A 26,446-nucleotide genomic window follows, 5' to 3' on the forward strand; every position below is an offset into this window, starting at 1 on the left:
AAGCATCAAGAAATTCTTTTGGAAAACTTTCATCTTTATTCTGGGACCTTATTATGTACGAGAAACCTTTGATGTTACTGTTCTTTTTTTAAAAGGGTTTTCTTTTACTTCTTATCTCTCTTTCTTTCAACGCGTGACATTGATCGTACAGTACTATTTCAGATTCCTGTCATTTCTTTTTTTATCTTTCTATGTAGCTTGCTTTGTGAGGGAGAAATCAAAAATCTTTAGCTCTCTTCAAGTGGGTTTGAGGAAAGAACTGGGTTCATAATCATTTGGTTATGTTAGAGAAAGGGTACAGTGACTTGAGTGATAGACTGATAGTGCTTGATGGTGGGTTTAACTGAGACTCTGTTTTCTTGGTCCCTTGAAGACATTTTCAATGAAGATCTTTACAAGAACAAGGTATTTTCTTGGTCCATTGTGGATTTATTGAAGAAAGGTGCCATCTTTATATTACTGTTCTAAAATTTTTGTTGTGATTGGAATAAATAATTCAAATAGTAAAGGTTTAATGTAGGACACTTTTCCCTGGTATTGATTCATTTTACTGATTCTTTCTTATGTTTTTCTTCTACTACAATCTAATTGTAGCCATCCACAAACATGGGCAAATGAAATATGATGAGTATATTGTGGCTGTGTGTGCAGTCAACTTTTATGAACTCGATCTGAAACTATTATCACTAAAGCTTTTGGAGTTTGTTCAGGCCAAAGGAAGCCCTTTTAAACGAGTTGACGCTTTTAGCAAATAAGTTTGAATTTCTGGCCTTCTTAATTCTATGTAATTATAAGCATAAGCAATTACTAGCAAGTATAATTTGAAACCCTGGATTATAAGACTGACTTAATTTTCAAGCATGCTTTAATTTTATATGGTTCTCAAGACACCGATCGTACTGTGAATTTTCTGTTCTTGTTAATGACTTAATGCTTTGAAGGACTCTGAATGCAAGTTGTTTGAGATTATATTATCTGCAGATGAAGTGTTCTATACAGATTTATAAAAAAAGTAGTGTTGAAGGAATATCGATTTAGTGTGCCTTATCAAACTAGGAGTAGCAATAGGAGAGAAGGTTCTAGATTTCCCAATCCTACACGGATTGGTATTCCTTGTAACATTAGATTATGCACTTTGTAATCCCTATATATAGGGCTCCTATTCTCTATAATGAAATACACTTCTCTCATCAATCTCTCTCAATACCAATATACTTAAACACGTTATCAGCACGACTCTAACCACAAAACAGAAAACCAAAACTCATTCACAAATCAGCCCCTAGCCCGAGCTAGCCGAGCCTTCGCTGCAGCCCGAGCGCCCGTGCGCTTGCAACCTTGCACAGCAGCCCCTGCTGCCCCCTCCCTGCAGCCCTGCGTTCCAGCCTGCTGCCACCGAAGCATCCCTGCTGCGCAAACAAGCCAACGCACACCCACTGCATCTTTTTCCCGTTCCTGTGCACATCCGTCTTCTTGCAAGCCTCGAAACGTCTAGTTTGGAAGCTCAGATCGAAAAACTTTCTTCATCAAAGTTGTTCGTCTCTGTCTCTTCCATATAACCTCCGAATTTCAACCTTATCGGAGTCATATTGAGATCTGTACACCAATCGAGGTACAAGCTGTTCAGAACAGAATCTACTCGGATTGCTTCGCTCCATCACGCCTGCATCGACACGCGCGTGATCCAAATACAAGTAAGTATTCAAAAGAGTAAGTTTTGAAGTTCCTATAATTTCAGAATTTATATTTCTTCTTCTTTTCTCGGGGACTTGAAAACCTCCCTTCTTCTACATCCCACCTTTCTTATAACGTGGGTTCGATTTTTGAGAAAAGCGGAATCGTGGGGATTCACGCAATTAACGAACTAAGAGCGTTCGTAAGACTTCGGACTAAGAGCGTCCGTAAGCATCGATTTAACGAACTAAGAGCGTTCGTAAGCTACGGACTAAGAGCGTTCGTGAGCATAGATTTTGACCATTTAAACATCATTGTTTCGGTCTAATCCAATTATTCTTGGAAATCGATTTCTTGGTAGCATAGCTCGGAAATCTTATTTAGTTTTCGTGGAAGCATTGACTCCGAAACTAACTTGTTTTTGTTTCATCTTTCAGGATGTCAAACACAAACAAACTCGATTTTGTTCCATTGGATTATGCAGGCAAAAGGTACTTAATTTGGGTCACTGATGTCGAGATCCACCTCATTGCCCGTGATTTATTGCATACAATCCAAGAGCTTTGTCTTATAGAAACAGCTCCAGACCCTCAAACTGAGAAAGATAATTCCAAGGCACTTGCCTTTATGAAACGTCACATGGATAGTGACCTCCAGTTTGAGTTCATAAATGAGGATAGCGCCATAAAGCTTTGGCATGCGCTTCGCGAACGATATGGCAATGTTCGTGACTCCATCCTTCCGAATACAGAAGCAGAATGGAACGATCTTCGCTTCTCTGAATTTGACACTGTCATGCAATTTTATTCGGAAGCTCTCAGCATCAAAGCAATGATGCGTCTCTGTGGAAAAACAATCACAGAAGACCAATTGATTGAGAAAACCCTCAATACCTTCCCCGTCTATGCTATGAGGTCCTCTGACTTATTCCGGACTCATGTAAATGCAAGGCGAATCACAAGTTTTCAACAGCTTATTGAAGCTATGGTCACTACTGAAAGACATGGCAATGAACTTGTGAAAAGAAGATTTGATAGGCTTCAAGATAGCTATCAAGAGCATCGTCCTATGGCTAGAGAAAGTCGCCATCGACGTCATGATCCATACGATCGAAATGCTCAAGAAGGTAATCGCTCAAGGCGACAATCCCACGACCGTAGGAGGCGTGATTTTGAGGGAAATAGGGTTGGAAACCATGGAGCCAACGTTGGCCATGGGCACCACTTTCCAACGCCACCAGTCCTAGGGACTATGCATATTGCGCCAATGCGCCTCAATCAAGGGAGAATCCTCTTTATGGTGTCTATTTCTGATATGGAACGTCTGATCAATGGACCTGAATTTGCAATGTACCTACGAAGGTAGTCGCATCATGGTGATCAAGACTTCGAGTTCACAAAGACTTTAAATCTGGCGATGAAGACAAAATACCGCAGATTTTTATTTATAGTCTTTTATTTTTCCAAGAATTATGTCATGGCAATTATGCCTTATATCAATAAAATGACTTATTGTATTAACTCTTTCCCTCTAAGCGTACTCAAGAGTACTTGTGATGTCTAGGCAAGGTTTGATCTGAGAGAACGGTTTTAAAAGTGAGCAACGCTCCACCAAAATCTCGCCTTACCTTACCTGGTCACAACTAAATTGAAATTGCCGAACGGATAGAGTGACTACGATTTGTCTACGATTTGATTTTTATATTGGATTAGATTATGGTCAAGAAACTTTGATGTAATCATTGGCTATTATTAATAAAGTATCGATTTATCTTATTCAAATGTCTTGGACATATTCTAAATTCGAACTTTATTATTTTTCAGTATGTTTCCCGGAGAGCTCGAATGCCTCGTGGATAGTGCTACTACACATACCATCCTTCGAAACAGGCAGCTATTCCTATGGATGGCGCCTACTCGATCTTCTGTGACTACGATGGCTGGACCATCTCAATTGATTCATGGTCGAGGACCAGCTCAATTTATGTTGCCTAATGGCACTACCTTGAATGTCACCGAAGCTCTTTATGCTCCTAGGGCAGGAAGAACCCTATTGAGCTTCAAAGATATAAGAGCCAATGGTTTTCATGTGGAAACACATTGTGAGAATGGACAAGAGTTCCTTTGCATCACCTCTAATGACTACGGACATAAACGAGTATTAGAGAAACTTATGTGTCGCTCTAGTGGGTTGTATGCAACCACTATTCGAGTCATTGAATCCAACCATGTCATGAGAGATGATTTATGGGATTCCGACACGTATAGGCTTTGGCACGACCGTTTGGGACACCCAGGTCGTGACATGATGATCCGTGTATTAAAGACTTCACACGGACATCCCTTTTTCAGAACGAAAAGAAGTAAAACTCGGTTTTTGGACACCGAAGGAACCCCTGCGCCTCACGGCGCCGTTCACCCCCAAATCCGGCCATCCTTGGCCGGCGCCGCCTTCCCCCTGCGGCCTCAGGGTGGCATTGACGCCACCAAGGGTCCTTTGTCTCCAACTTTTACTTCTAAGGTCACTTGTGACTTTGTGGCTCAACCAAAATCCTCATTGGTTGTTTCTAAAGCCCATCATTCGTTCTGCAAAGCCTGCTCTTTAGCAAAGTTAGGATCAAGACCATCCTATGCAAAGGACACCAAGGAAAATATACCATTCTTGCAAAGAATTCAAGGTGATATTTGTGGACCTATTCAACCACCATGCGGACCATTTAGATATTTTATGGTGTTGGTTGATGCATCGACACGCTGGTCACATGTCATGCTATTGTCCACAAGGAACGCTGCATTTGCTAAACTCCTAGCACAAATCATTAAGTTACGGGCTCACCACCCTGATCATCCCATTAAGTCTATAAGATTAGACAATGCTGGGGAGTTTACATCAAAGACTTTTGATGATTATTGCATGTCCATTGGGATTGATGTTGAACATCCTGTTCCTCATGTTCATACCCAAAATGGTCTCGCAGAAGCCACCATTAAACGACTACAAATGGTTGCTCGAGCATTGGTGATGCGCACCAATCTCCCTATTTCTGCTTGGGGCTATGCAATATTGCATGCAGCTGTACTTATTCGTCTGAGGCCCACTGCCACCCAACCCTTCTCTGCGTCCCAGATAGTTACTGGGTATGAGCCTGATGTCTCACACTTACGCATATTTGGGTGTGCGGTCTATGTGCCTATTGCGCCGCCACAGCGCACCAAAATGGGTCCTCAAAGACGATTAGGCCTTTATGTTGGATATGATTCTCCAACGATTATCCGCTACATAGAACCCTTGACAGGCGATCTCTTTACCGCTAGATTTGCGGATTGTCACTTCGATGAGACAGTCTTCCCATCGTTAGGGGGAGATAAGAACATCAATGTTCAACAGGAACGACCGGAATTGTCGTGGTCTGTCCCCACTCTGTCTCATCTTGATCCCCGAACCGCACAGTCTGAAATTGAAGTGCGGAGAATTCTCGATCTTCAGAACGTAGCAGAATCGATGCCTGATGCGTTTTCTGATATCGCTAAAGTGACGAGATCACACATACCTGCTGCAAACGTGCCTGCAAGGATTGATGTCCCTAAAACTAGAGGACATGACGCTAACTCAAGAGGATTTGAGCATGGCGCCAACGTCCCCTCTCACAGTGATGGTGACGTTGTGGCTAGGCCCATGGCTCCTGCCAGGAAGCGCGGGAGGCCTATAGGTTCGATGGATTCTCGCCCAAGAAAGAAAGCGAGTTTGGCACAGAATAATCCATTAATCATCGATATAAATAATCCATCTCATGAGAATATTCCGGATTATGGTTATGTCCAAGAGACATCATTGGGGGACGCTCCAATGTCAGAACCAACTCCAGAGAATAGAGAGATCTCCATAAATTACACTAGTGTACATGAGATGATGGATAGAAATTCTATGGCGATTGATGATGCATTTGCATATCATATTGCAAAAGGAATTATAGAATATGATGATATCGAACCTCGCTCTGTTGAAGAATGTCAACGAAGAGCAGATTGGCCTAAATGGAAAGATGCGATCCAGGTTGAATTGGATTCACTAACAAAGAGACAGGTATTTGGGCCTGTAACGCAGACACCCCCAAGTGTAAAGCCTGTTGGCCATAAATGGGTCTTTGTTAGAAAGCGTAATGAGAAAAATGAGGTGGTAAGATATAAAGCCCGCCTTGTGGCGCAAGGTTTCTCACAACGCCCTGGAATCGACTACGAGGAGACATATTCTCCCGTAATGGACGTTATAACGTTCCGCTACCTTGTCAGTTTGGTAGTTTCCGAAAAACTTGACATGCAGCTTATGGATGTGGTTACAGCATATCTCTATGGGGATCTAGATTCAGAGATATATATGAAGGTTCCAGATGGACTTCAATTACCCAAATCAAGTGGCTCTAAACCACGGAGCGCGTTTTCAATAAGATTAAAACGCTCACTATATGGATTAAAACAATCCGGACGGATGTGGTATAACCGTCTAAGTGACTACTTGATTGGGAAGGGATATATTAACAATGAAATATGCCCATGCGTGTTCATTAAAAGAACAAGTTCCGGATTTGCAATCGTAGCAGTTTATGTCGATGACATGAACCTAATTGGAACTCTAGATGAGTTAAAGGAAACTGCTAATTACTTGAAATCCGAATTTGAGATGAAAGATCTTGGGAAAACACGGTTTTGTCTCGGTTTAGAACTCGAGCACCGTAGTGATGGGATTTTGATCCATCAGTCTGCATATACTCAGAAAATTCTAAGGCGCTTTAATGAAGATAAAGCAAAGCCTGCAAGTACTCCCATGATCGGCCGTAGTCTTGAGCCCGGAAAAGATCCGTTTCGTCCAAGGGATGAGGACGAAGAACCCCTAGAGGCCGAAGTGCCCTATTTAAGTGCAATAGGCGCATTATTGTACTTAGCTCAATGCACAAGACCGGATATCTCATTCGCAGTGAACTTGTTAGCTAGACATAGCTCTGCGCCAACACGCCGCCATTGGATTGGTATAAAGACAATCTTTCGATACCTAAGAGGTACGATTGATATGGGCTTATTCTATCCCTACAGAGAGAAAAGGAATGACGGAAAATTGGGATCGGACCCAAAAAGGCAAAATGCCCCCGTCCATGGAATGGCCGCCGGCCATATTGCCGGCGCCGGCGCCGCCGCCGCTCATGGTGGCCGGCGTCCTCCTATCTCCCTCCATCAAAACGACAATGATGTCTTGATGGGCTTTGCTGATGCAGGGTACCTCTCTGACCCTCACAAAGGTCGCTCCCAAACAGGTTATGTCTTTACCATGGGAAGCACTGCGATATCTTGGAGGTCTACGAAACAGACCCTTGTTGCTACTTCCTCAAATCATGCAGAGATTATTGCTCTACATGAAGCTGTACGTGAATGTGTATGGTTAAGGTCTGTAATTCGACACATTCAAGGAAGTTGTGGTTTGAAGTCTACCACAGATGACCCTACATGCATTTATGAGGATAATGCAGCTTGTATTGAACAAATGAAGTTAGGTTTCATCAAGGGTGACAACACCAAGCATATATCGCCTAAGTTCTTTTATAATCAGCAACAACAATCACTTCTAAAGATTGAAGTGAATCAAATCCGATCAGAGGATAATGTAGCGGACTTATTCACTAAGTCGTTACCTAAATCCACCTTCGAGAAACATGTGAAGAGCATCGGATTGAGAAAGTTATCCGAACTCCCACGATTGTAGCAATCAGGGGGAGATATCGACATCAGGGGGAGTTATGATGTCTACATGTTCGATCTCGAAGAGTGAAGGACGTGTTGTGCTCTTTTTGTCCTTCGACCAGGATTATTTTTGTCCCACAGGGTTTTTGTTACCTGGCAAGGTTTTTAACGAGGCAACGGATGAAGCGTCACCACCAAGTTTGAGCGGCACAAGGGGGAGTGTTGAAGGAAAATCAAGTTTAGTGTGCCTTATCAAACTAGGAATAGGAATAGGAGAGAAGGTTCTAGATTTCCCAATCCTACACGGATTGGTATTCCTTGTAACATTAGATTATGCACTTTGTAATCCCTATATATAGGGCTCCTATTCTCTATAATGAAATACACTTCTCTCATCAATCTCTCTCAATACCAATATACTTAAACAAGTAGTACTGATCTCTCTTTAAGAACTTATTTTGAGCTTTCGTTTTTTCTAGGTGGAAAAGATTCCTGAATCATTTCAGTCGGTTGACCAGTACTTTGGGTCTTATCTGTATCCTTTATTGGAAGAAACTCGAGCTCAGTTACATTCCAGTATGGAAACTATTGACAGTGCTCCATTTGCGGAAGTAGTTGATTTTAAAGAGTCCAAGCCATATGGAACAAAGCAATATACAGTCAAGGTTGATTGTTGGCGAAACAGGTTCAGTGAACGTGGCAATGATCCATACAAAACTTTGCCTGGGGATCTTTTTATTTTAGCAAATGCTAAACCTGAAACTGTTTCTGAATTACAACTGGCTGGCAGGTCATGGTCTTTTGTATCTGTAACTCATCTTGTGTCTAACATCTCACAAATTCAGAAAAAAGATGAGAATGGGGATGAGGAAACTTCTCTTTGTTTTAAAATCGAGTCTTCAAAAGAGTTTGAAGTCGATGATAGCACATCACTGTTTATTGTTTTCTTGTTGAATTTAATCCCCAGTCGAAGAATATACAAAGCATTGTACATGCAGGGAAATTTGACAATTATCAAAGAAGTTCTATGCTCTGATTCTGTGGTAAGACCTCAAGGATTAATAGATTAGGTTAATTTTCCGTTTCATTTATTAACATGGTACACTGCTAACAATACAACATACAATATGTAATGCAACACTAACCACAGATCATATAAATCTGTCAGTGCACTACTTCTTCATAGTTAACCAAATCTCTTAATAATGGTTTGATAATTTAGGCTACAATGTCTTCCTGTTTAAAGTGAAAAAATACAAAATCTTTCTTAACTTTATTAAACTTTTACAACTCAAGTTATTGGCACTTATTCTCTCTCTCTCTCTCTCTCTCTCTCTCTCTCTCTCTCTCTCTCTCTCTCTCTCATCTGATTATTTCATTTGACATTTCAAATTGCAGAACTTCTGTAGTTATGTTTCTATGTTGACAACTATTGTTGGAACTGACTGAAAAGATTATGCTTGATGACAGGCTCAGGAAAATCCTTCCTATGAGAAGAATAATGACATCATGGAGAAGGGGTTAGATGAGAATTTATTGTCAGGACTTAATGAGGCCCAAACTGGGGCAGTTTTGGCTTGTCTTGGAATGCGGCATTGTGGTGCAAAGTCTTCGGTGGAACTTATATGGGGTCCTCCTGGGACAGGAAAAACTAAAACAATCGCTACTCTGCTTTTTACTCTGTTAAAGAAGAATTGTAGGACTCTTATTTGTGCCCCAACAAATGTTGCAATAACTGAAGTTGCTTCTCGTCTTCTGAAAATGGTGACAGAAGCGGAGTCCAATGCAATGTTTTGTTCAGTTGGAAAAATCCTTTTACTTGGGAATAAGGAACGACTCAAACTCAAAGTTGGTTCAGATATTGAAGAGATATATTTGGGCCACCGTATTGAAAAAATCATCGAGTGCATAGGACCACAAACTGGTTGGAGGCATTGCTTTGCTTCCATGATAAATTTACTTGAAGATTGTGTTTGTGATTACAATATTTACTTGGGCAATGAGTTGACTGAACTCACTGAAGGGGAAGAACAAAATAGTGCTCGTGAAGTGAATGATGAACGCAGAAGTGGACCAGGAGTTAGCGAGGGGAAGTGCAAAACATTTCTTGAATATTTCAGAAATAGATTTCTCTCTACCGCATTGCCACTAAGATATTGCATTTCTATCTTCTGTACCCATATGACCAAAAGCTGCATTCCAGAACACATATTCAAGGATATGGTTTCTCTTATCCTCTTAGTTGATTCCTTTGGGATGCTGTTGTTTGAAGGTAATGTTATTTCAGAAGCATTGGAAGGCCGTTTTTCTTGTTCAGAGGTTGAGGGTGTATCTGAGTTATATGTAGCTGACTCAATTCCTCTTGTCATGAAGAGAAAGGAATGCCTTGTAGCTTTACGCACTCTACAGTATTCTCTTAGTAAACTTCAACTTCCAGATTTTAGGAACGGAACTGATCTAATGGATTTATGTTTCCTAGGTGCATCCTTAGTATTTTGCACTGCATCTAGTTCATTTAAGCTGCATAGACAGGAAATGGAGCCATTTACCTTTGTGGTTATTGATGAAGCTGCACAGTTGAAAGAGTGCGAGTCAACTATACCCCTGCAACTACCAGGAGTAAAACATGTAATTCTTGTTGGTGATGAACGCCAATTGCCAGCTATGGTGAAAAGCAATGTAAGTTGCAGCTTTAGCATTATATAACCTGTGTTTCTTACTGCACTTCATCTTTTATCTCCAATTTTTTTCTTCTATAGGTTTCTCAAGAAGCTGGTTTTGCAAGAAGCTTGTTTGAGAGGTTAAGCACAATGGGTCACCCAAAACACCTTCTAAATATGCAGTACAGAATGCATCCGTCAATAAGTTTCTTCCCAAATTCTAGTTTCTATAATAACCTGATCCTGGATGCTCCAAATGTCACAAAAAAAAGCCATGAGAAGCACTATCTTCCAGGGCCAATATATGGTCCTTATTCTTTTATAAATGTAAATGATGGAAGAGAGGAGAAGGATGAGGATGGACATAGTCGAAAGAATATGGTTGAGGTTGCTATTGTTTTGAAAGTACTGCGGAATCTTTACAAAGGTATGTTGGATTTGTGTCTCATCTCAGTATTTTCCAAGTTTTTGGTTTCCAAATGGATATTTTTTATTATATTTTTATGTTAAATAATAGTGTAGTTGTATACATTTATTTATCAAATGGCCGTTCTGTATGCATTTGCTTTTAGACATTCCCTTGAATATCAGCATGTTAACAGTGTGAAAAACATTAAAAAATTTATAGCATGCGGGCTTTCCTTTTGGATAAATCTGCACAACTTCAGTGAAACATTGTCATATGATCCTGACCAATGCATATTATATGTTTTTTTTTTTGCTCATGTCTTAAATCTCTAAGAACAAGACTCTATACAAGTTTTAGTTGTTGCACTTGTCACCAAACTCTCATGTCCTTACCTTGACCCATGAAGCTGTCAAGGTTGAGGTCACAAACATCACAATATGTGTTGCCAAATCATTGTGCTTTAATTATTATCTTTTAGAGTTTAATCTTCGTCTTTTTCTTGCATACAGAATGGTTGAATTCAAAACAGAAACTCAATGTTGGTGTGGTATCTCCCTATGCTGCTCAAGTAGTGGCAATTCAGGAAAATCTTGGACAAAAGTATGACAATCTTGATGGCTTTAAAGTGAAGATAAATACAGTTGATGGGTTCCAGGGTGGGGAAGACGACATAATTATAATGTCCACTGTAAGATCCAACAGCCATCAATCACTTCAGTTTATTTCAAATATTCAAAGAGTCAATGTTGCTCTCACAAGGGCTAGGTATGGTTTACTTTTGCTTGAATTTGTATGCTTTTCTAATCTCATCAATAAGTTTTGTGGAAATACCTATTGATCCTCTGATGACTTTAGGCACTGTCTCTGGATTTTGGGCAACGAAAAAACTCTATGCAGTAGTGATTCTGTTTGGAAGGACTTGGTTCTTGATGCCAAAAGTCGTGAATGCTTCTTTAATGCTGATCAAGACAAGGATTTGGCCAAGGCCATAGTAGACGTAAAGAAAGAGTTGGACCAATTGGATGATTTGCTCAACGCCGACAGCATACTTTTCAAAAATGCCAGATGGAAGGTAAAGGACTTGGTGTTATTTGTTTCTTCATTCTCTGTTTTACTCTTTAATTTCCAAGAATTTCATACAATGGCACATAGTCCATATTTTTTCTGACTTTGGACTATTTGGTTACACAGGTGCTTTTTAGTGATAACTTTTTGAAGTCATTCAAGAAACTGACGTCAGCCTCTTTGAAGAAGTCAGTGCTAAACCTTCTACTGAAGCTTTCAACAGGCTGGAGACCTAGGAAGCGCAATGTAGAGACAGGTTGTAGTAGCTCTTCACTAATCTTGAAGAAATTTAAGGTTAAATCTCTATATATTGTTTGCACAACAGACATTGCAAAGGATATTGTTTGCACAACAGACACTGCGAAGGATATGAGATACATTCAAATATTAAAGGTCTGGGACATATTGCTCCTGGAGGATATCCCAAAGTTGGAATATCGCCTGGAGACTATTCTAAACAGATATACAGATGATTTTATTAGTCTTTGCAAGGAGAAATATCTTGAGGGGTATGTTGTATATTTGTCATAATAATCTTGAAATCCATCTCTTCATATAATGAACTTTTAAACAAGTTACTGATTGATATCTTTGGTTCTCATTTGTGACCAGTGATTTAGAAGTTCCACAGAGCTGGCCACTTTCTCTGGAATTTTCCCGGTTCAAAGATCCTACTGTCACTGAAACCAAGAGAGATTTTGTTGGTGACACTTCTGATGGCAGGAGTTATGTTGAGAATTCACAGGTCAGCGAGAGTTTGTTGCTAATGAAATTTTACTCTTTATCATCTGGTTTGGTGAACCACTTACTCTCTGACTCTGGGGTAGAGAATTGGATCTCCCGTTTGAAGTTACAGACCAAGAAAGGGAGATTATACTTCATCATAGAAGTTCTTTTATAGTTGGACGGTCAGGTACTGGGAAGACCACCGTCTTAACCATGAAGTTATTCCAAAGAGAACAATGGCACCATTTGGCTGTGCAGGGATGTTATGGTACTGAAAACAGCAATGATGAGCAAAGTTCTGCAACTACTGAAGGGAAAATTCTACGCCAGCTTTTCGTTACAGTGAGTCCTAAGCTATGTTTTGCCATCAAGCAACATGTTACACATTTGAAAAGGTGAGAAGACTACTCATTGAAAAGATATTTAATGTGATTATAAGTATTATGTAGTAAATCATTACACAGTGCTTCTTGTCTTATAAACAATACTTAGATTATGGGTTTGATTGCAATATTATTCTTATGGGTGAGGGGAAAAAAAAAATGAATTTTGGGTAAATAAAAAGTTGTATTTCTGTTATATCATGGATGACAGTTTGAAGTTTGATGCACCATTTTATTCGTCTACTAACATTATTCTGCTTTAGTACCTACTTTGCTAGATAAGCAATGCTGATGTACTTGGTTGTACAAGATGCTCTTTCTGTCCTGACTTCTGACTCTAAATTTTTCTGCATCATGTTTTCTATGTTCGCAGTTTTGCGTGTGGTGGAAGTGACCCAGCTGAAAGAAGTTTGATTGATATAGTTGATTTTGATGAGGAGCAATCCCAATTCAAGGATATCCAAGATTCATTTCATGATATTCCTCCGAGTTCTTACCCTCTTGTGATAACATTCTATAAGTTCCTGATGATGCTTGATGGAACATTGAGTAACTCATACTTCGCAAGGTTCTGCGATGCATCACTTCCTCATGGCCAATTTAGAAATTCGAGATCAGTTGTGTTCCAGGCCTTTATAAGGACAAAAGAAGTCAATTATGAGAGGTTCAGTTCATCATATTGGCCCCATTTTAATACTCAGCTAACTAAGAACCTTGATGTTGCAAGAGTCTTTACAGAGATTATTTCTCATATAAAAGGTGGCTTGGGAGCTATAGAAGCATGTGATGGGAAGCTCAGCCGGGAGGATTATGTTAAATTGTCAGATGGCCGAGCTTCTAATTTAAGCAAGCAAAACAGAGAACAGATATATGAGATATTTCAAGCTTATGAAAAAATGAAGATGGAAAATAATGAATTTGATCTGGCTGACTTTGTAAATGATCTTCAACGTCGACTCAAGCATGAGAAATATGTGGGTGATCAGATGGATTTTATTTATATTGATGAGGTTCAAGATCTCACAATGAGTCAAATTGCTTTGTTCAAACATATGTGCAACAATGTTGATGAGGGATTTGTTTTTTCTGGTGATACAGCACAAACAATTGCCAGGGGTATTGATTTTAGGTTCCAAGATATACGACATCTGTTCTACAAGAAGTTTGTGTTGGATTCAAGAAGCAAGAAGCAAGATGAAAGAAAAGGAAAAGGCCAAATTTCTGAAATATATCATTTGACTCAAAACTTCCGTACGCATGCTGGTATATTGAAGTTATCACAGAGCATTATTGAGCTACTATATCGCTTTTTTCCTCTTTCAATTGATGTTTTAAAACCAGAAAGCAGTCTGATTTATGGGGAAGCTCCGGTTGTGCTTGAATCTGGAGAAAATGAAAATGCAATCATCAAAATATTTGGAAATAGTGGAAATATAGTTGGCTTTGGTGCAGAGCAGGTGATATTGGTACGAGATGATAGTACTCGAAAAGAAATTTCCAATGTTGTTGGGAAGCATGCTCTTGTCCTAACCACAGTTGAGTGCAAGGGCCTTGAGTTTCAGGTAATCACAAATATATGCTCATATATTTGACTTTTAATGGCACAGAAGTTTTATCAATGATTTAAATTTAATTTTGTTTTTAAGAATGCATCTGCAGTGGATTAATTCTTCTTCTATATTTCTTTTTCTTCTTTTATTTATATTCAAACATCATTTTCCTAGGGAATTACTTTTTTGTTGATATTGGCTTTACATCAGAATTTGAATTGTTTTGTGCTGCAATAATATTTGATTGTGATATTCAGTCAGCTGGATCTTGACATGTTTTTGAAATCTATATATATTTTTGGTTTATTTCTGACATTTGTATATTGTCTTTGCAGGATGTACTCTTGTACAACTTTTTCAGCTCATCTCCGTTGAAAAATCAATGGAGGGTTATTTATGATTACATGAAGGAACAAGATTTACTCGACTCTACATTACCCAAGAAATTTCCAAGTTTCAGTGAAGCGAAACACAACATATTATGCTCTGAATTGAAGCAATTATATGTTGCTGTTACTCGCACAAGACAGAGATTGTGGATTTGTGAAACTGTAGAGGAGATTTCAAAACCCATGTTTGACTATTGGAAGAAAAAATATCTTGTGCAAGTTAGGCGACTTGATGATTCACTTGCACAAGCCATGCAAGTTGCAAGCAGCACAGAGGAGTGGAGATCCCGTGGGATTAAGGTTTGCTCAGTCTTTATATCTAACAGTTTTGGAAAATAGTACTAATAAAGAAGAGATATGAACTATGAAAAGAGTTGATATTGCAGTAATACTCAATATACCACACTTGCTCACTAGTATTCATGATATATTTTAAGCAACATGCCACTATTTTCAGTACTTTTTCTCACTTGTTCTATATGTTTCTTGTAGCTATATCGTGAGAATAACTATGAAATGGCCACAATGTGCTTTGAAAGAGCTGGTGACACTTACTGGGAACAAAGGTCCAAAGCTGCTGGCCTTAAAGCTATTGCTGACCGTATGCGAATGTCAAATCCTGAAGAGGCTAATTCTATTCTTAGGGAAGCTGCTGAAATATTTGATGCTATAGGGAAGGCTGATTCTGCTGCAAGATGTTTTTCTGATTTGGGGGAATACGAAAGAGCAGGTATGCCTATTTTTACATCATTTTACCTTTGTCTACAAGCAATTATATTAGTGTGAAATGGTGATGTTGTTTCTGTGATTTTGTTTGATCTATCATCTGTTAGACTTGAATCTTCAATTTTTTGCTTCCTGTTTGTGTGTGTACTCCCGATTAGTGATGAAATCTCTATGGAATTCATTTTTTTAATTCTATTGGTGCAGCCAGGATATATTTTGAGAAATGTGGTGATACTGAATTGGAAAGAGCTGCTGAATGTTTTACTCTAGCAGGATGCTATGAGGATGCTGCAGATGTGTATGCTAAAGGCAATTTTTTTTTAGAGTGTCTCTCTGTCTGTGCCAAAGGCAAACTATTTGATAAAGGTTTGGGATACATCGATTATTGGAAAAGGCATGCAGTAGAGAACTCTTCTTTAACTAGAGGAGGAGAGGGGATACATAAGATGGAACAAGAATTTCTAGAGAGCTCTGCACTCCACTATCATAAGATGAAAGATAAAAGATCCATGATGAAATTTGTTAAAGCCTTCCAGTCTATATCATTGATGCGGAATTTTTTGAGGCGTTTAGGTAGCCTTGATGAACTTCTTTTGCTGGAAGATCAATTTGGAAACTATTTGGAAGCTTCGGAGATTGCACAGATTAAGGGAGAAATTCTACTTAAATCCAATTATCTTGGAAAGGCAGGTGAATTCAAAGATGCCTCAATGCATATCCTATTCTATGTACTTGCCAGCTCTCTTTGGTCATCTGGCAGCAAGGGCTGGCCCATGAAGAAGTTTGCACAACAGGCAGCTCTTTTGAAAAAAACCAAGTCAGTTGCCAAGAATGAGACAGACGACTTTTATGAGTTGGTTTGCACTGAGGTTGATATCTTATTGAATGAACAGGATAATTTGGCTGTGTTTCATCAAATGAAGGCTTCTCAGAGACATGCAAGTATTATAGGTGAAGTGTTATCTGCTCGAAAAATGTTGGATTCCCATTTTTCTCTGAGGACTGATAAGTACTTGTGGGAAAAAGAATTGATCAGTGATTTTGCGAAGCATTCTGAAGACATGATATCCCAAAACCAGGTTTCCATCGAATCACTAGTTTACTTCTGGAATTTTTGGAAGGAAAAGATTGTTCTCGTGATTGAATGTCTAGGATGCCTTGAAACCCAAGATGTTAATGTAAACAGAAGTTATCAAAAGTTTTGTTTAAACTACTTGGGAGTATGGAGGCTATCTAATCAAATGAATCCTGTGTACGTTTTACTCTTCCCTGATGCTGATTGGGTCAGAGATGTGGACAAAAGCTATTTCCAAAGTCATGGGAAGCTGGTCTCCATTGATGTTCGCCAGCTTATTTCAGCTGCTCAGAAATATTGGAGTTCAGAACTGCTTGCTGTAGGCATTATGGTTTTGGAAAAGCTTGATGAGCTTTCCAAGTTCTCTATCAAGAGTTCTGATTCAACATTCTTCCAGAGCAGGGCTCTTACCTTCATCTATGATGTTGCGGTGTATCTCTTGAATTGCAAATGTTTGAAGAGAAGGCCTCAAGATGCCAAGGCACTGCAGAAATTTGTAACTTTCTCAACTGAAAGGTTTGTTGCTTGCGTGTTTCCTTTAGATTGGAGGGAATCATTTAGAGAGAATATGATTTCTCTTAGAAGAACTGATGCTTCAAAGAATGTGCTGAATCAAGTTATAGTTGAATACATCAGCTCAAAGAACGAGCTGTCTTATGGTCAAATTGGAAGGATCGCAATGACCATTCTCGGGTCTGGTAAGCTGAATTTTGAACTATGTAAGAAGCTTGTGAAAAAGTTGGACTCCAATCCACCATGGAAGGACTTTATTGAGAACCTATGTGCGAGTACTGAACCTGGAAATACCAGTCAGAAGCCTAGAGAGGTGTCTGTTATGTGGCTATTATCTGAGGCTTTAGTTGAAACTTATGATGCAAACTGGAGGGTTGTTAAAGACTACATATCACCTGGTTGTTTCTTGTATCTTGTGGAGCGTCTTCTGATTTGGGCTTCTCAATGTCGAGGTTATGTTATCACCACAAGTTCTTGTTTCACTGAATGGCTGATGTACCAGGATGAAGATACTCATGTGAAACCATCTATAGAAGGCATCCTTCATTTTGTTATTAATGTGGTTACCGAATGCCTTGGTAACAAGGCAGATCTGATTGAATGGATTAGAAAGTCTAATGCAGATTGGAATACCTGTTATTCACTACTCGTGCCAAGATTGGTCTTTCTACTATGTTTGCTTTGTGTGAACTTTGGAATATGCTTGGATGTACTCTCTGATGTGCTGGGAAGGAGCTATATCACTGAACAACTTCCATGGGAATTTTACGACACCCTTAAGAGGCGGAGGAGGAACAATTTTCTGAATATAAATGTGGAAGTGCTTGCAGCAGCTCTCAAGAAGATTCACAATACTTTGGTAATTGCTAGTTTTGGGTTTGATTGTTCAAGGTTCGTATGCCCAGATGCCATCTTTGTTGACATGAAGGCCATTCAGTCCAAGGATGACCTATTCAGAATAATGTTTCCTAAACCACCAGTCATTCAAGTTGCACCAGGTCGAATTGGATTTGTTGAAGCTGGAGGTAATACTCTTTGTGATGGTGTACTTTCTGTAAATGATATCGATGCAGGGAAGAGCTCTTTAAACTCCAACTTGGTGGGAGACACTGATGAGCTGCTTGATGCTGAAGACGGTCAGAGTAGAGGTGAGGAAATCTGCAAAGCCAATGTGTCTACACCAATGTGTCCACAACCTGATGCAGTCTCGGCTTCTACTTCTGCAACCCAAGCAAACAAAAAGGGCAACCGCAAGAATAATACTAAGAAAAATAAGGCGCGAAGAGGCCGAAAGTAGCCATCACATGCAACTTGAATTTTCTCATGTAGGAATGTTCTTAAGTTTATGTATGTATCAAAATTCAAAACCAGATTATCTTCGGGAACTACTTATCAGTTTTTATTAGTGATTGCTGGGTGCTTGAAGCAGAGTTGGTGGAGTGATAGAAACTGAAACTGGATTCCAACTTTAACAAATGTGTGACATAGCAATGGATCATCTTGTTTAGGCCAAAAAATCAGCTCAAGGGCTCAATACGAGTTACCTTTGTCTGTGAAATTTTTTTTTCTATTGAATAGTAAAAATTAGGGAAAATGCTCATTTACTCGATTTTACCTTAAAATTTGCCCACTTGCTCCACTAACTGTTTTTTAACCCCGTTTACCCAAAACACTCTAAGGGATTATTTCCCCTAATTCTTTTTTTCTTCTTTTTATTTATTTTTGAGACTTTTTTGCCCTCTCCCCCCTCACTGATTTCTCTCTCCCCCCCCCCCTCTCTCTCTCTCTCTCTCTCTCTCTCCAGACGACGTCGGATTTCTCTCTCCCTCCCTCCATCCCTCCAGCAGGTCGCCCATGACGCCTGCTCTCTCCATCGCGGCGCCGAAACTCGTCGTCGTGCTCTCCGCGGCCAGGCTCCACGCCAAGCCAACGGTCCTCGTCGCTTAGAAGCTCGGCGACGCCGGGGTTGACCCTTCACTTACTGCCCCCAAATAATGGGGGGCAATAGACACATTACTGCCCCCAAATAATGTCTTCGTACGAAATCAGAACCCTTCACTTAACTGGTGCAAGTTTTAATGGTTTAGTGGGGGGCAGTAGACACATTACTGCCCCCAAATAATGTCTTCGTTTTAAGTCAAAACCCTTCACTTAACTATCATTGACAGATTATTGTACTTTAATAAACTCAAAACAACATAAGACTTATCAAAACTCTAATTTCAGTGATTAATTAACCACAGTTAAGAAATTAGTGGGGGGCAATAATCTGTCTATTACCCCCCAATAGACCACAGTTTTGACGTCATCCAAGACCTGCAAGGGAAGCCCAGACCCGATTCCGGGGTGGAGAGCTTCCTGGACATCTGACGAACAAAACCGGCGAAGCCCAGAGGGGTTGGGATCGTGGAGTTAGATGGCGTCATCCTCTGGTGGTCCGACGGTAGGACAGAGCGGCGGCGGTGGAGGTCGACATCGACGGTGGAGTGGTGGGCGTGGTGGCTCAGAGAGAGAGAGAGAGAAAGAGAGCCCAAGACGAGGTTAGAGAAAGAGAGAGAAAGAGAGAGAGAGAGAGAGAGAGAGAGAGAGAGAGAGAGAGAAATCGATAAGGGGGAGGAGAGAGAGATATGAGTGTAATTTGTTAATTAAAATAAGGGCAATACTGTCAAACACTGTTAGGTTGGGTAAATGGGGTTAAAAAACTCTTGGTGGAGTAAGTGGGCAATTTTTGGCCAAAAATTGGGTAAGTGGTCACAGCCCCTAAAAATTAATAATCAAGTAAATCAACAATGCCAACATGTCATCTATCATGTACATTAAGTTAGGAACGAAATTGAAGATCAAGATGAGCAATATTAGTGAAGAATTGATCATTCGATGATTTTTAGGGAGTGATAAGCACTGAAGTTCTGCTTACACAAGGGTTCTGGTCATTCCATTGCCGCCCAGTAATTTGTATTCACTCTGCTCTTGAACCCTGGATGATAACTTTAAGCCTATAGAGTTGAGCATCGTTGTTATTGATGAAGCTGCACAATTGAAAGTGATTGTTGATTCACACCCTCTTCAACTACCAGAGTGTGAAGCATGCTGTTCTTGACTTCTTGTTGGGGATGCATGTCGGTTACGAGCTGCAGTGATGAGCATTGCAAGTTGATAACTTGGACATGTCTACTCATAAGTTTTTATTCCACTTCCAATTTATGTGCATTTTATTTCTCCCTTCTTTTCTTCTCTTGATATTTTCAATGTTTTGCATAGTTGGGAATATATACCAAAATGGTCTTGCCGTCTTGCTGTATGCATGCTTTGATTTGGAGGTTTACATAGCCATAGTAAGGATAAATATGTGTATTCCCTTCTGATAATACTTTCACAATACTGACAGCAGATATTAGCATTACTCACCTAATAAACATTTCTAATGGACTGTGTTTAAAGAAAAAACTATCACCTACAATTATGCATTTATTTTTAGCGTGAACTGCACTTGTCTCTCACTCTCAGTCCTAAAAAACTATCCAGGTACAATTAGCATTGTGTAATTTTCTTCTTTTGGCTCTCTTTCTGAGTTTCTGTACAGAATGGATTGATTCAAAACAGAACCCCAGTATTGGTATAGTCTCTCCATATGCAGCTCAAGCAGCAGGCCCTAATACCAACTTTCAAGATTTTGAGCAATGGGAGAACGACACCTCCCGCACACTCTCATCTCGTCTGCTCTTACTGAACAGAATCAACTTTCATTATAGAACATTACAGTTTCAATCTTTGTGTAATCTCTTCTCTTCGACATGCAGAATATGAAAGAGTAACTCGTACAGAGATTACCATGTGAGACTAAAAAACATATTTGAGGGTGGAAAGAGTCCAAATAAAAACTTGGTCCGACTTCTGTCCAAACTCAGAGAGATCGGATCAACCTTCGACGGATTTTGGACCGTCTTCTCTGAAACTAGGTAGGGACTTCCACCACAAGACATAAATTTGATACCACAAAGTACAACATTGTCTATTGGCCCTAATCTTTCCATTTCAATACATACGCATGTCAGTTCAAGGAAACAAAGTTGCCAAGTACTTGTAAACTAACATGAAGGATGAATCAGAAAAACAAAAACACAAGAATATACAAACGATTTCTACCATAAAATGTTTAATGCAAATAGGATACAAAACACTCGTCCAAATTTAATTTGCAATCTCCGTGCACATACTACTATAGCTACTAGCCACACCAGATTCCAGAAATCGCATATCCTACAGACAAGTGTTTGGCAGGATAGCTTACCTTTACTTTCTTAAATGAACATACTTCAAAATGATGCGTCGGCGTCTATGAAGTTCCTCTGCAAACTTTCTTCTCTTTAAGTAAAATAGCAAGCCCCATGCTGAAGCAATAATCAACATAGAACCCCAATCCATACGTCGCATATAGCCAATCTTGAGTGTCTTCAATAAAGTTCATTTACATGGGCAGTCGCAGTCGAATCATAATGTCTGCATAACATAGTCATTTGATCCAAAAAGAACATGCTTAAACTTTTCCACAGCTTCATAGTCTTGCCTATCGAGAAAAAACATGTTTAAACTTGTCCACAGCTTCATAATCTTGCCTACGCGCCTTCATATGCTGAAACATGATATTACACTTCCTCCTGACATACTTCCTTCCATGATTTGTAATGAACAAAAAAATTTGTAACATAGGCAGCTTGTAAGAACTTTGATAGTGTAATCCGCTTCGGTCATCAGCATTACTACATTTTTTAGAAGCTCATCAAGTACCCCAAGGGAGCAAGGATGGAAGGAAAATTGGAGGTAGGAAAAAAAAGGAAGAAAAGACAGAGAATCCTATTTCTACTTACTTGGTTCACAGTGTTTTCCATCCCATTAGTTCTTTAGATACTCTAATGTGGATATTTTTTCAAAAGTAAACCCATTTGTCAAAGGTCCAATAAACTGATAATACTCTTGCAGGTGTGACCATCTTAGAGCCACTTGCTGCAACTAAAGAGTAGTTGATTAAACCCAAGTACCAGATTCGGAAGCTACTTCAGGTTTAGTCTCTGGAAGGGTAATAGAAATTGGTTGCCATCCTGACTGATGATGAATGATCCATTTCTTCATAGCAATTGACATATTCAAGATCTGGAGTACCTCACCCAAAGCAAGCTCTTGCAAGCAATTTTTTTTCAAAATTGTAGCTGCTTCGTATCTGTAGAGAAAAGAACAAGAGCCACAGTCAGAACTCAACATTCAGCAATCTCAAGTAGCTGTATATTTTATTGTGGACACTTACTTGCATTGAGAAGCCATTATTGCCGATCGTCCATCTGATGAACTCAGAAAATTCTGTAACTTCTCCCATGTAGCTTTAGAGTAGTGATTAAGATTACCGCCTATAAGATTCACACACTTCCATAATTTTTGCTTTTTGCCAATATACATTGGAAGTGCAACACCCAGGTTCTGCTTCACTACCATATGTTGCTCTATTGCATAATCCAAGGCCTTCCTTACATCGGTATTTCGGTGTTTTGGATCACCATAACGGATGCAATCAGTAATGTTTGCTTCAGTAGGCATAATTTTCTCTACTTTCAAGGAGTTCAGGGCTAGTAGAATAACGCCAATAAGGCCTTGAACATGTTCAGAAGGTGGTGCACAACCTTGACTTCCCCAGATACCATTACTGGGAATGTCGTTTGCTGTAATGGGGGGGGAAGAAGGAGGAAGATATTCAGAACCACGAGGATACCTGTTGTTCATGGAATCATGATGAAACGGCTGGCCACCCCCCTGCATATTATGGCCTTTTTGGGGTCCATTAGAGCTGCTAAAATTCTTTGACTCACTAGACCTTGGTCTATTATACTCTTCTCCAGTTCGATGTGGAAACCTGGGTGGGTTTTGAGCATAATTGGGGTAATCAGAGATATTTAGCTTACCCATGTCAGGCACATTTGTAGGTGGAGCTGAAGAAAATCGAGGGCCATCAGGTCTGGGAGGAATAGGTCGAAAACCATGATTATGAGAATTCAGAGGGTGCATATTATCCAGTCCAAAATTAGGTGGCATATGGAGGTTGTTCGGCCTCAAATGAGGAGGATATTGGTTTTGCTGACCTAGAAAACTGTTTCCATTACTTCCAGAAGGGACAGAATTTCCAGGGAAGAAATTGGGCGTAGACCTGCTAGTGGAAACAAGATTCTCACTAGCACCAAAGAATTCGTGTGGAGCTTTCTTAAACTGCTTTGCCTGCGTCTGATCTGTTTGGTAAGAATAATCATTATTCTTGTCATCTTGGACCCCAACTGGCACACTTGAGGCTCTTGATATGTTGGGTTGATTTTGATTTTTCCTGTTAACCCTCCCTTTTTGCTTAGGATCACCACCCCTTCCACCGTTAGAAGGCTTCTGATTTCCCCCAGCTTGATTGTCAAAGTGAGGTATCGATTGGTTTGTCTGATGATTTTCAAGCATCGACTGCTGCGGCGGGTCTGGCTTAAAGGAATTGCTACCATTAGCAAGCAGAGACGATTCACCACTCGTAAGTGGGGGGCCTCCAGCCGAGAGGCTTGTCCAAAGCCACACACTCTTTGCTGCAGCAATGAGGGGTGCGGATGCTTTTTGTGGCTGTGCGAGAAGGATATTATATCTTCTCATGCGTAACTGGTGCAGAGCATTAGAGAAGTCCCTGTCTCCGGAAATAAGCAGATAATTGCAAGGAGCAGGGTTATCTACTGCCCAGAAAAGCATATCAACTAGAATCTTCTTGTCACTTGCATCTTTTACACCTGTTTCACATCAATTAATGAAAAATCAATAACGAAAAACAAGAAACAGACGCAGTGATCAATCTAGAATGAAAAGGGCATGCTATGTGATCAATTTTTAGCATCTAAAATCATAAGCAAAGCAAAGCAATCATGTTTATTTATATTATTTATTGCTAGTGATTTAGCATTTGTCGGTGAATCAAGCACGCTAAATTCAAGTCACTATTTTTATTTTTTATTTTTTAAAATTCGATGAAATTAAAATCAAAGACTTCAATACAAAAATCAAAACAGTCTAAAAATTAACAAAAATCAAATGAATATTTATTAGGAAGAAGAAGAAAAAAAAACCTGCTGGGACGTGATTGAGGGCGATGCCGGTGCTGGAGAGCGCGTGCTGTACAGAGGCGGGGATGCGATTGGTGTCGCCGTAGGCGGAGATGGAGACGGGGCCGCAGTAGTTCATCTTCACCAGCGCCGAACTAATATTCTGGGCGATGGCGTGGACGTCGCACACCTTGGGCACCTGGCAATTCTCTATGTCCCACCACACTGACGTCTTCGCCGTCACGTACTGCTGCTCCGCCATGTTCGCCGTCACTCCGTTCGCATCTCCACGCATTGCCGATCGAGATCTGATTCAATCCGACTGTGATCACTAAACCCAAAATTCCCCCAAAAAAAAATCCAAAGCCCCCCTCTTCTTCGATCGCACCGCTAGATCGACTCCCCTTTGGAATCTTACTTCCTTATCTTCATAGATTTTGTTCGGTTACTCTCTCTCCCCTCCCTCTCTCTCTCTCACAACTTCGCGTTGGAGTCGTTTGGGTTTGGACTACCTATCTCTCTCTGCTTGCACCGGCTTTATTCGGGAGGTGGAGGCTTCTGGTTTTACCAAATTAGCCCTGCCGTCTATTGGGAGCTGGGAGGACAGAAATGTCAAAGAATAGTACCGGCTCAGTTTTTCTTTGACTCCTTGGAGGCTTCGTTCAGATGCATAGGAGTGGTTGGCTGTTGAGAGTCCCCCTCTTCGGCTATCTGTAAAAATGTCTTAACGTGATTAGTGGGGAAAGACATATTCCAACCCTCGTTGCACTTCTTCTTCTTCTTCTTCTTATTCGGATGCCTCATTTTATTACCACAGTAAATTTAATTCATACGATAATGACAGTGTCCTTTCGGTTATTTCGTGACCAAAGAATTGTCAATCACTCGTACCGTTGCAGCAAACCGAAAATAGAGAACTACAGAATATAGTTTATTTCGAAATATCATATCGACATTAGAATCAGGTCGAATAGTTAAAAATTAAAAGTGAAAAAGAACACTGCTGATTTGTTCAAAACTGAAGAGGGAATGAATAAACAATTAAGAGTGGGTGCGGTCCTTTCAATTCTGCTTCATTACAGTGTATAGTAGTATGGTACTATGGTTCATGTTTATATTAAATATATAAGAATTTTTAACTTTTTTAATGAAGAAAAACAAAGATTGGGGAATCGTTGGTAAATGTCATGGTCTATTGTTTGTGTCACTGACCCAGGAGAAAAGCAAGGGTAGTTTGTATGAGTTTTGATTAAGGTTTAAAGGGGGGAAATTACTGGATCAAGAGAAAAGTTGCTGCCCAAACGGTCCAATACCCACTAACAAATGCCGAAAGCAAGTTGCGAAACAGTAGACACGCATTATAAATTAGAATCTAGAACCCAGAAAGAAGAAAGAAGAAAAGGTTGTTTGAATTTAAAACCATACAGTTGCCCCCATATAAATTATTGAGTTGTCAAAATTACAGAGGAAGAACCACTAACTTTAGAGAATGGTTTTTTACTTGCACCCACTGGCCACTATCTCTCTCTCATTGAATAGTAATTACTGTTACAAAAATCAAACAAGACAAAAAATAAAAGGGGAAAGAAAAAAAAGTATGTGCATAAAACTTAAGGTTGAAGAAATTATCTCACATACTTGGCCTCAACATAAAAAATCAAACAAGAAAAAAAATAAAAGGGAAAAAAAACAAGGATGTGCATAAAACTTAGGGTTGAAGAAATTATACCTCACAGACTTGGCCTCAACTTAAAAAAATCAAACAAGACAAAAAATAAAAGGGCAAAAAAAAATGTATGTGCATAAAACTTAGGGTTGAAGAAATTATACCTCACAAACTTGGCCTCAACTTAAAAAAATTTGCAGAAAAGAATACATTGTTGTTTGATTCACGAGAGCTGTGAAAAGCCTTGGTCGCAAGCCCTCATATATAGAAGTAAGGGTAAGTTGGGTTTGAAACTCTAAACGAATCCAGAAAGGGTTAATTAATTAATAACCTTTGCGGTGGCTTGACCAAGGGGAAATTTGGAGAATAGGTTAATTAATTAATAGGGTTTTTGTTCATTTACCTTAATTGTAGGGATTTTTTTTTTATTTACCCCATTAAGTTTTTTTAATTCTCCCTTACCAAAAATTCTTTAATACCCCATTAAGGGCACGTTTACTTACTTGGAATGGGAGGGAATGATTACGGGGTAAAATTATTCTCACGTTTACTAACACATAAAGGAATCAGAATGATTCCGGGTAAAAATATTCATGCGTTTACTAACACATGAAGGAATCGGAATGGGTGTAGGTCTCACCTCCTTATAAGGAATCGATTCCTGAATACTCAGGAATTTGATTACGAATGGGGGAGATGAGTTTAGGAATCAACTCATCCAAAATCAATACCGATTCATTTCTTCTCTCATTCTAGTTGTCTCCGATTCATG

At 39.7% G+C, this 26,446-nt stretch overlaps 2 protein-coding genes across 2 annotated transcripts; one reads left to right on the plus strand and one right to left on the minus strand.

The window, feature by feature from the left end:
- Positions 1-217: 217 nt before the first annotated feature.
- Positions 218-18,420, plus strand: LOC112191784. The gene is given in 13 exon segments (XM_024331195.2): positions 218-405; positions 7,883-8,446; positions 8,874-10,082; positions 10,163-10,490; positions 10,982-11,237; positions 11,328-11,544; positions 11,664-12,046; positions 12,150-12,420; positions 12,423-12,658; positions 13,020-14,208; positions 14,532-14,885; positions 15,078-15,315; positions 15,516-18,420. Coding segments are annotated over 13 exon segments (8,001 nt in total). The 5' UTR covers positions 218-330; the 3' UTR covers positions 18,197-18,420.
- Positions 18,421-20,914: 2,494 nt separating this feature from the next.
- Positions 20,915-24,684, minus strand: LOC112191977. The gene is made up of 3 exons (XM_024331482.2): positions 24,033-24,684; positions 22,202-23,699; positions 20,915-22,117 (listed from the first exon to the last, which is right to left on the minus strand). The coding sequence occupies exons 1-3, from the start codon at positions 24,301-24,303 to the stop codon at positions 21,925-21,927; spliced, it is 1,962 nt and encodes a 653-aa protein (XP_024187250.1). The 5' UTR covers positions 24,304-24,684; the 3' UTR covers positions 20,915-21,924.
- Positions 24,685-26,446: the final 1,762 nt, after the last annotated feature.

This window comes from Rosa chinensis, chromosome 3 (genome assembly GCF_002994745.2).
Source record: "Rosa chinensis cultivar Old Blush chromosome 3, RchiOBHm-V2, whole genome shotgun sequence".
Taxonomy (NCBI): domain Eukaryota; kingdom Viridiplantae; phylum Streptophyta; class Magnoliopsida; order Rosales; family Rosaceae; genus Rosa; species Rosa chinensis.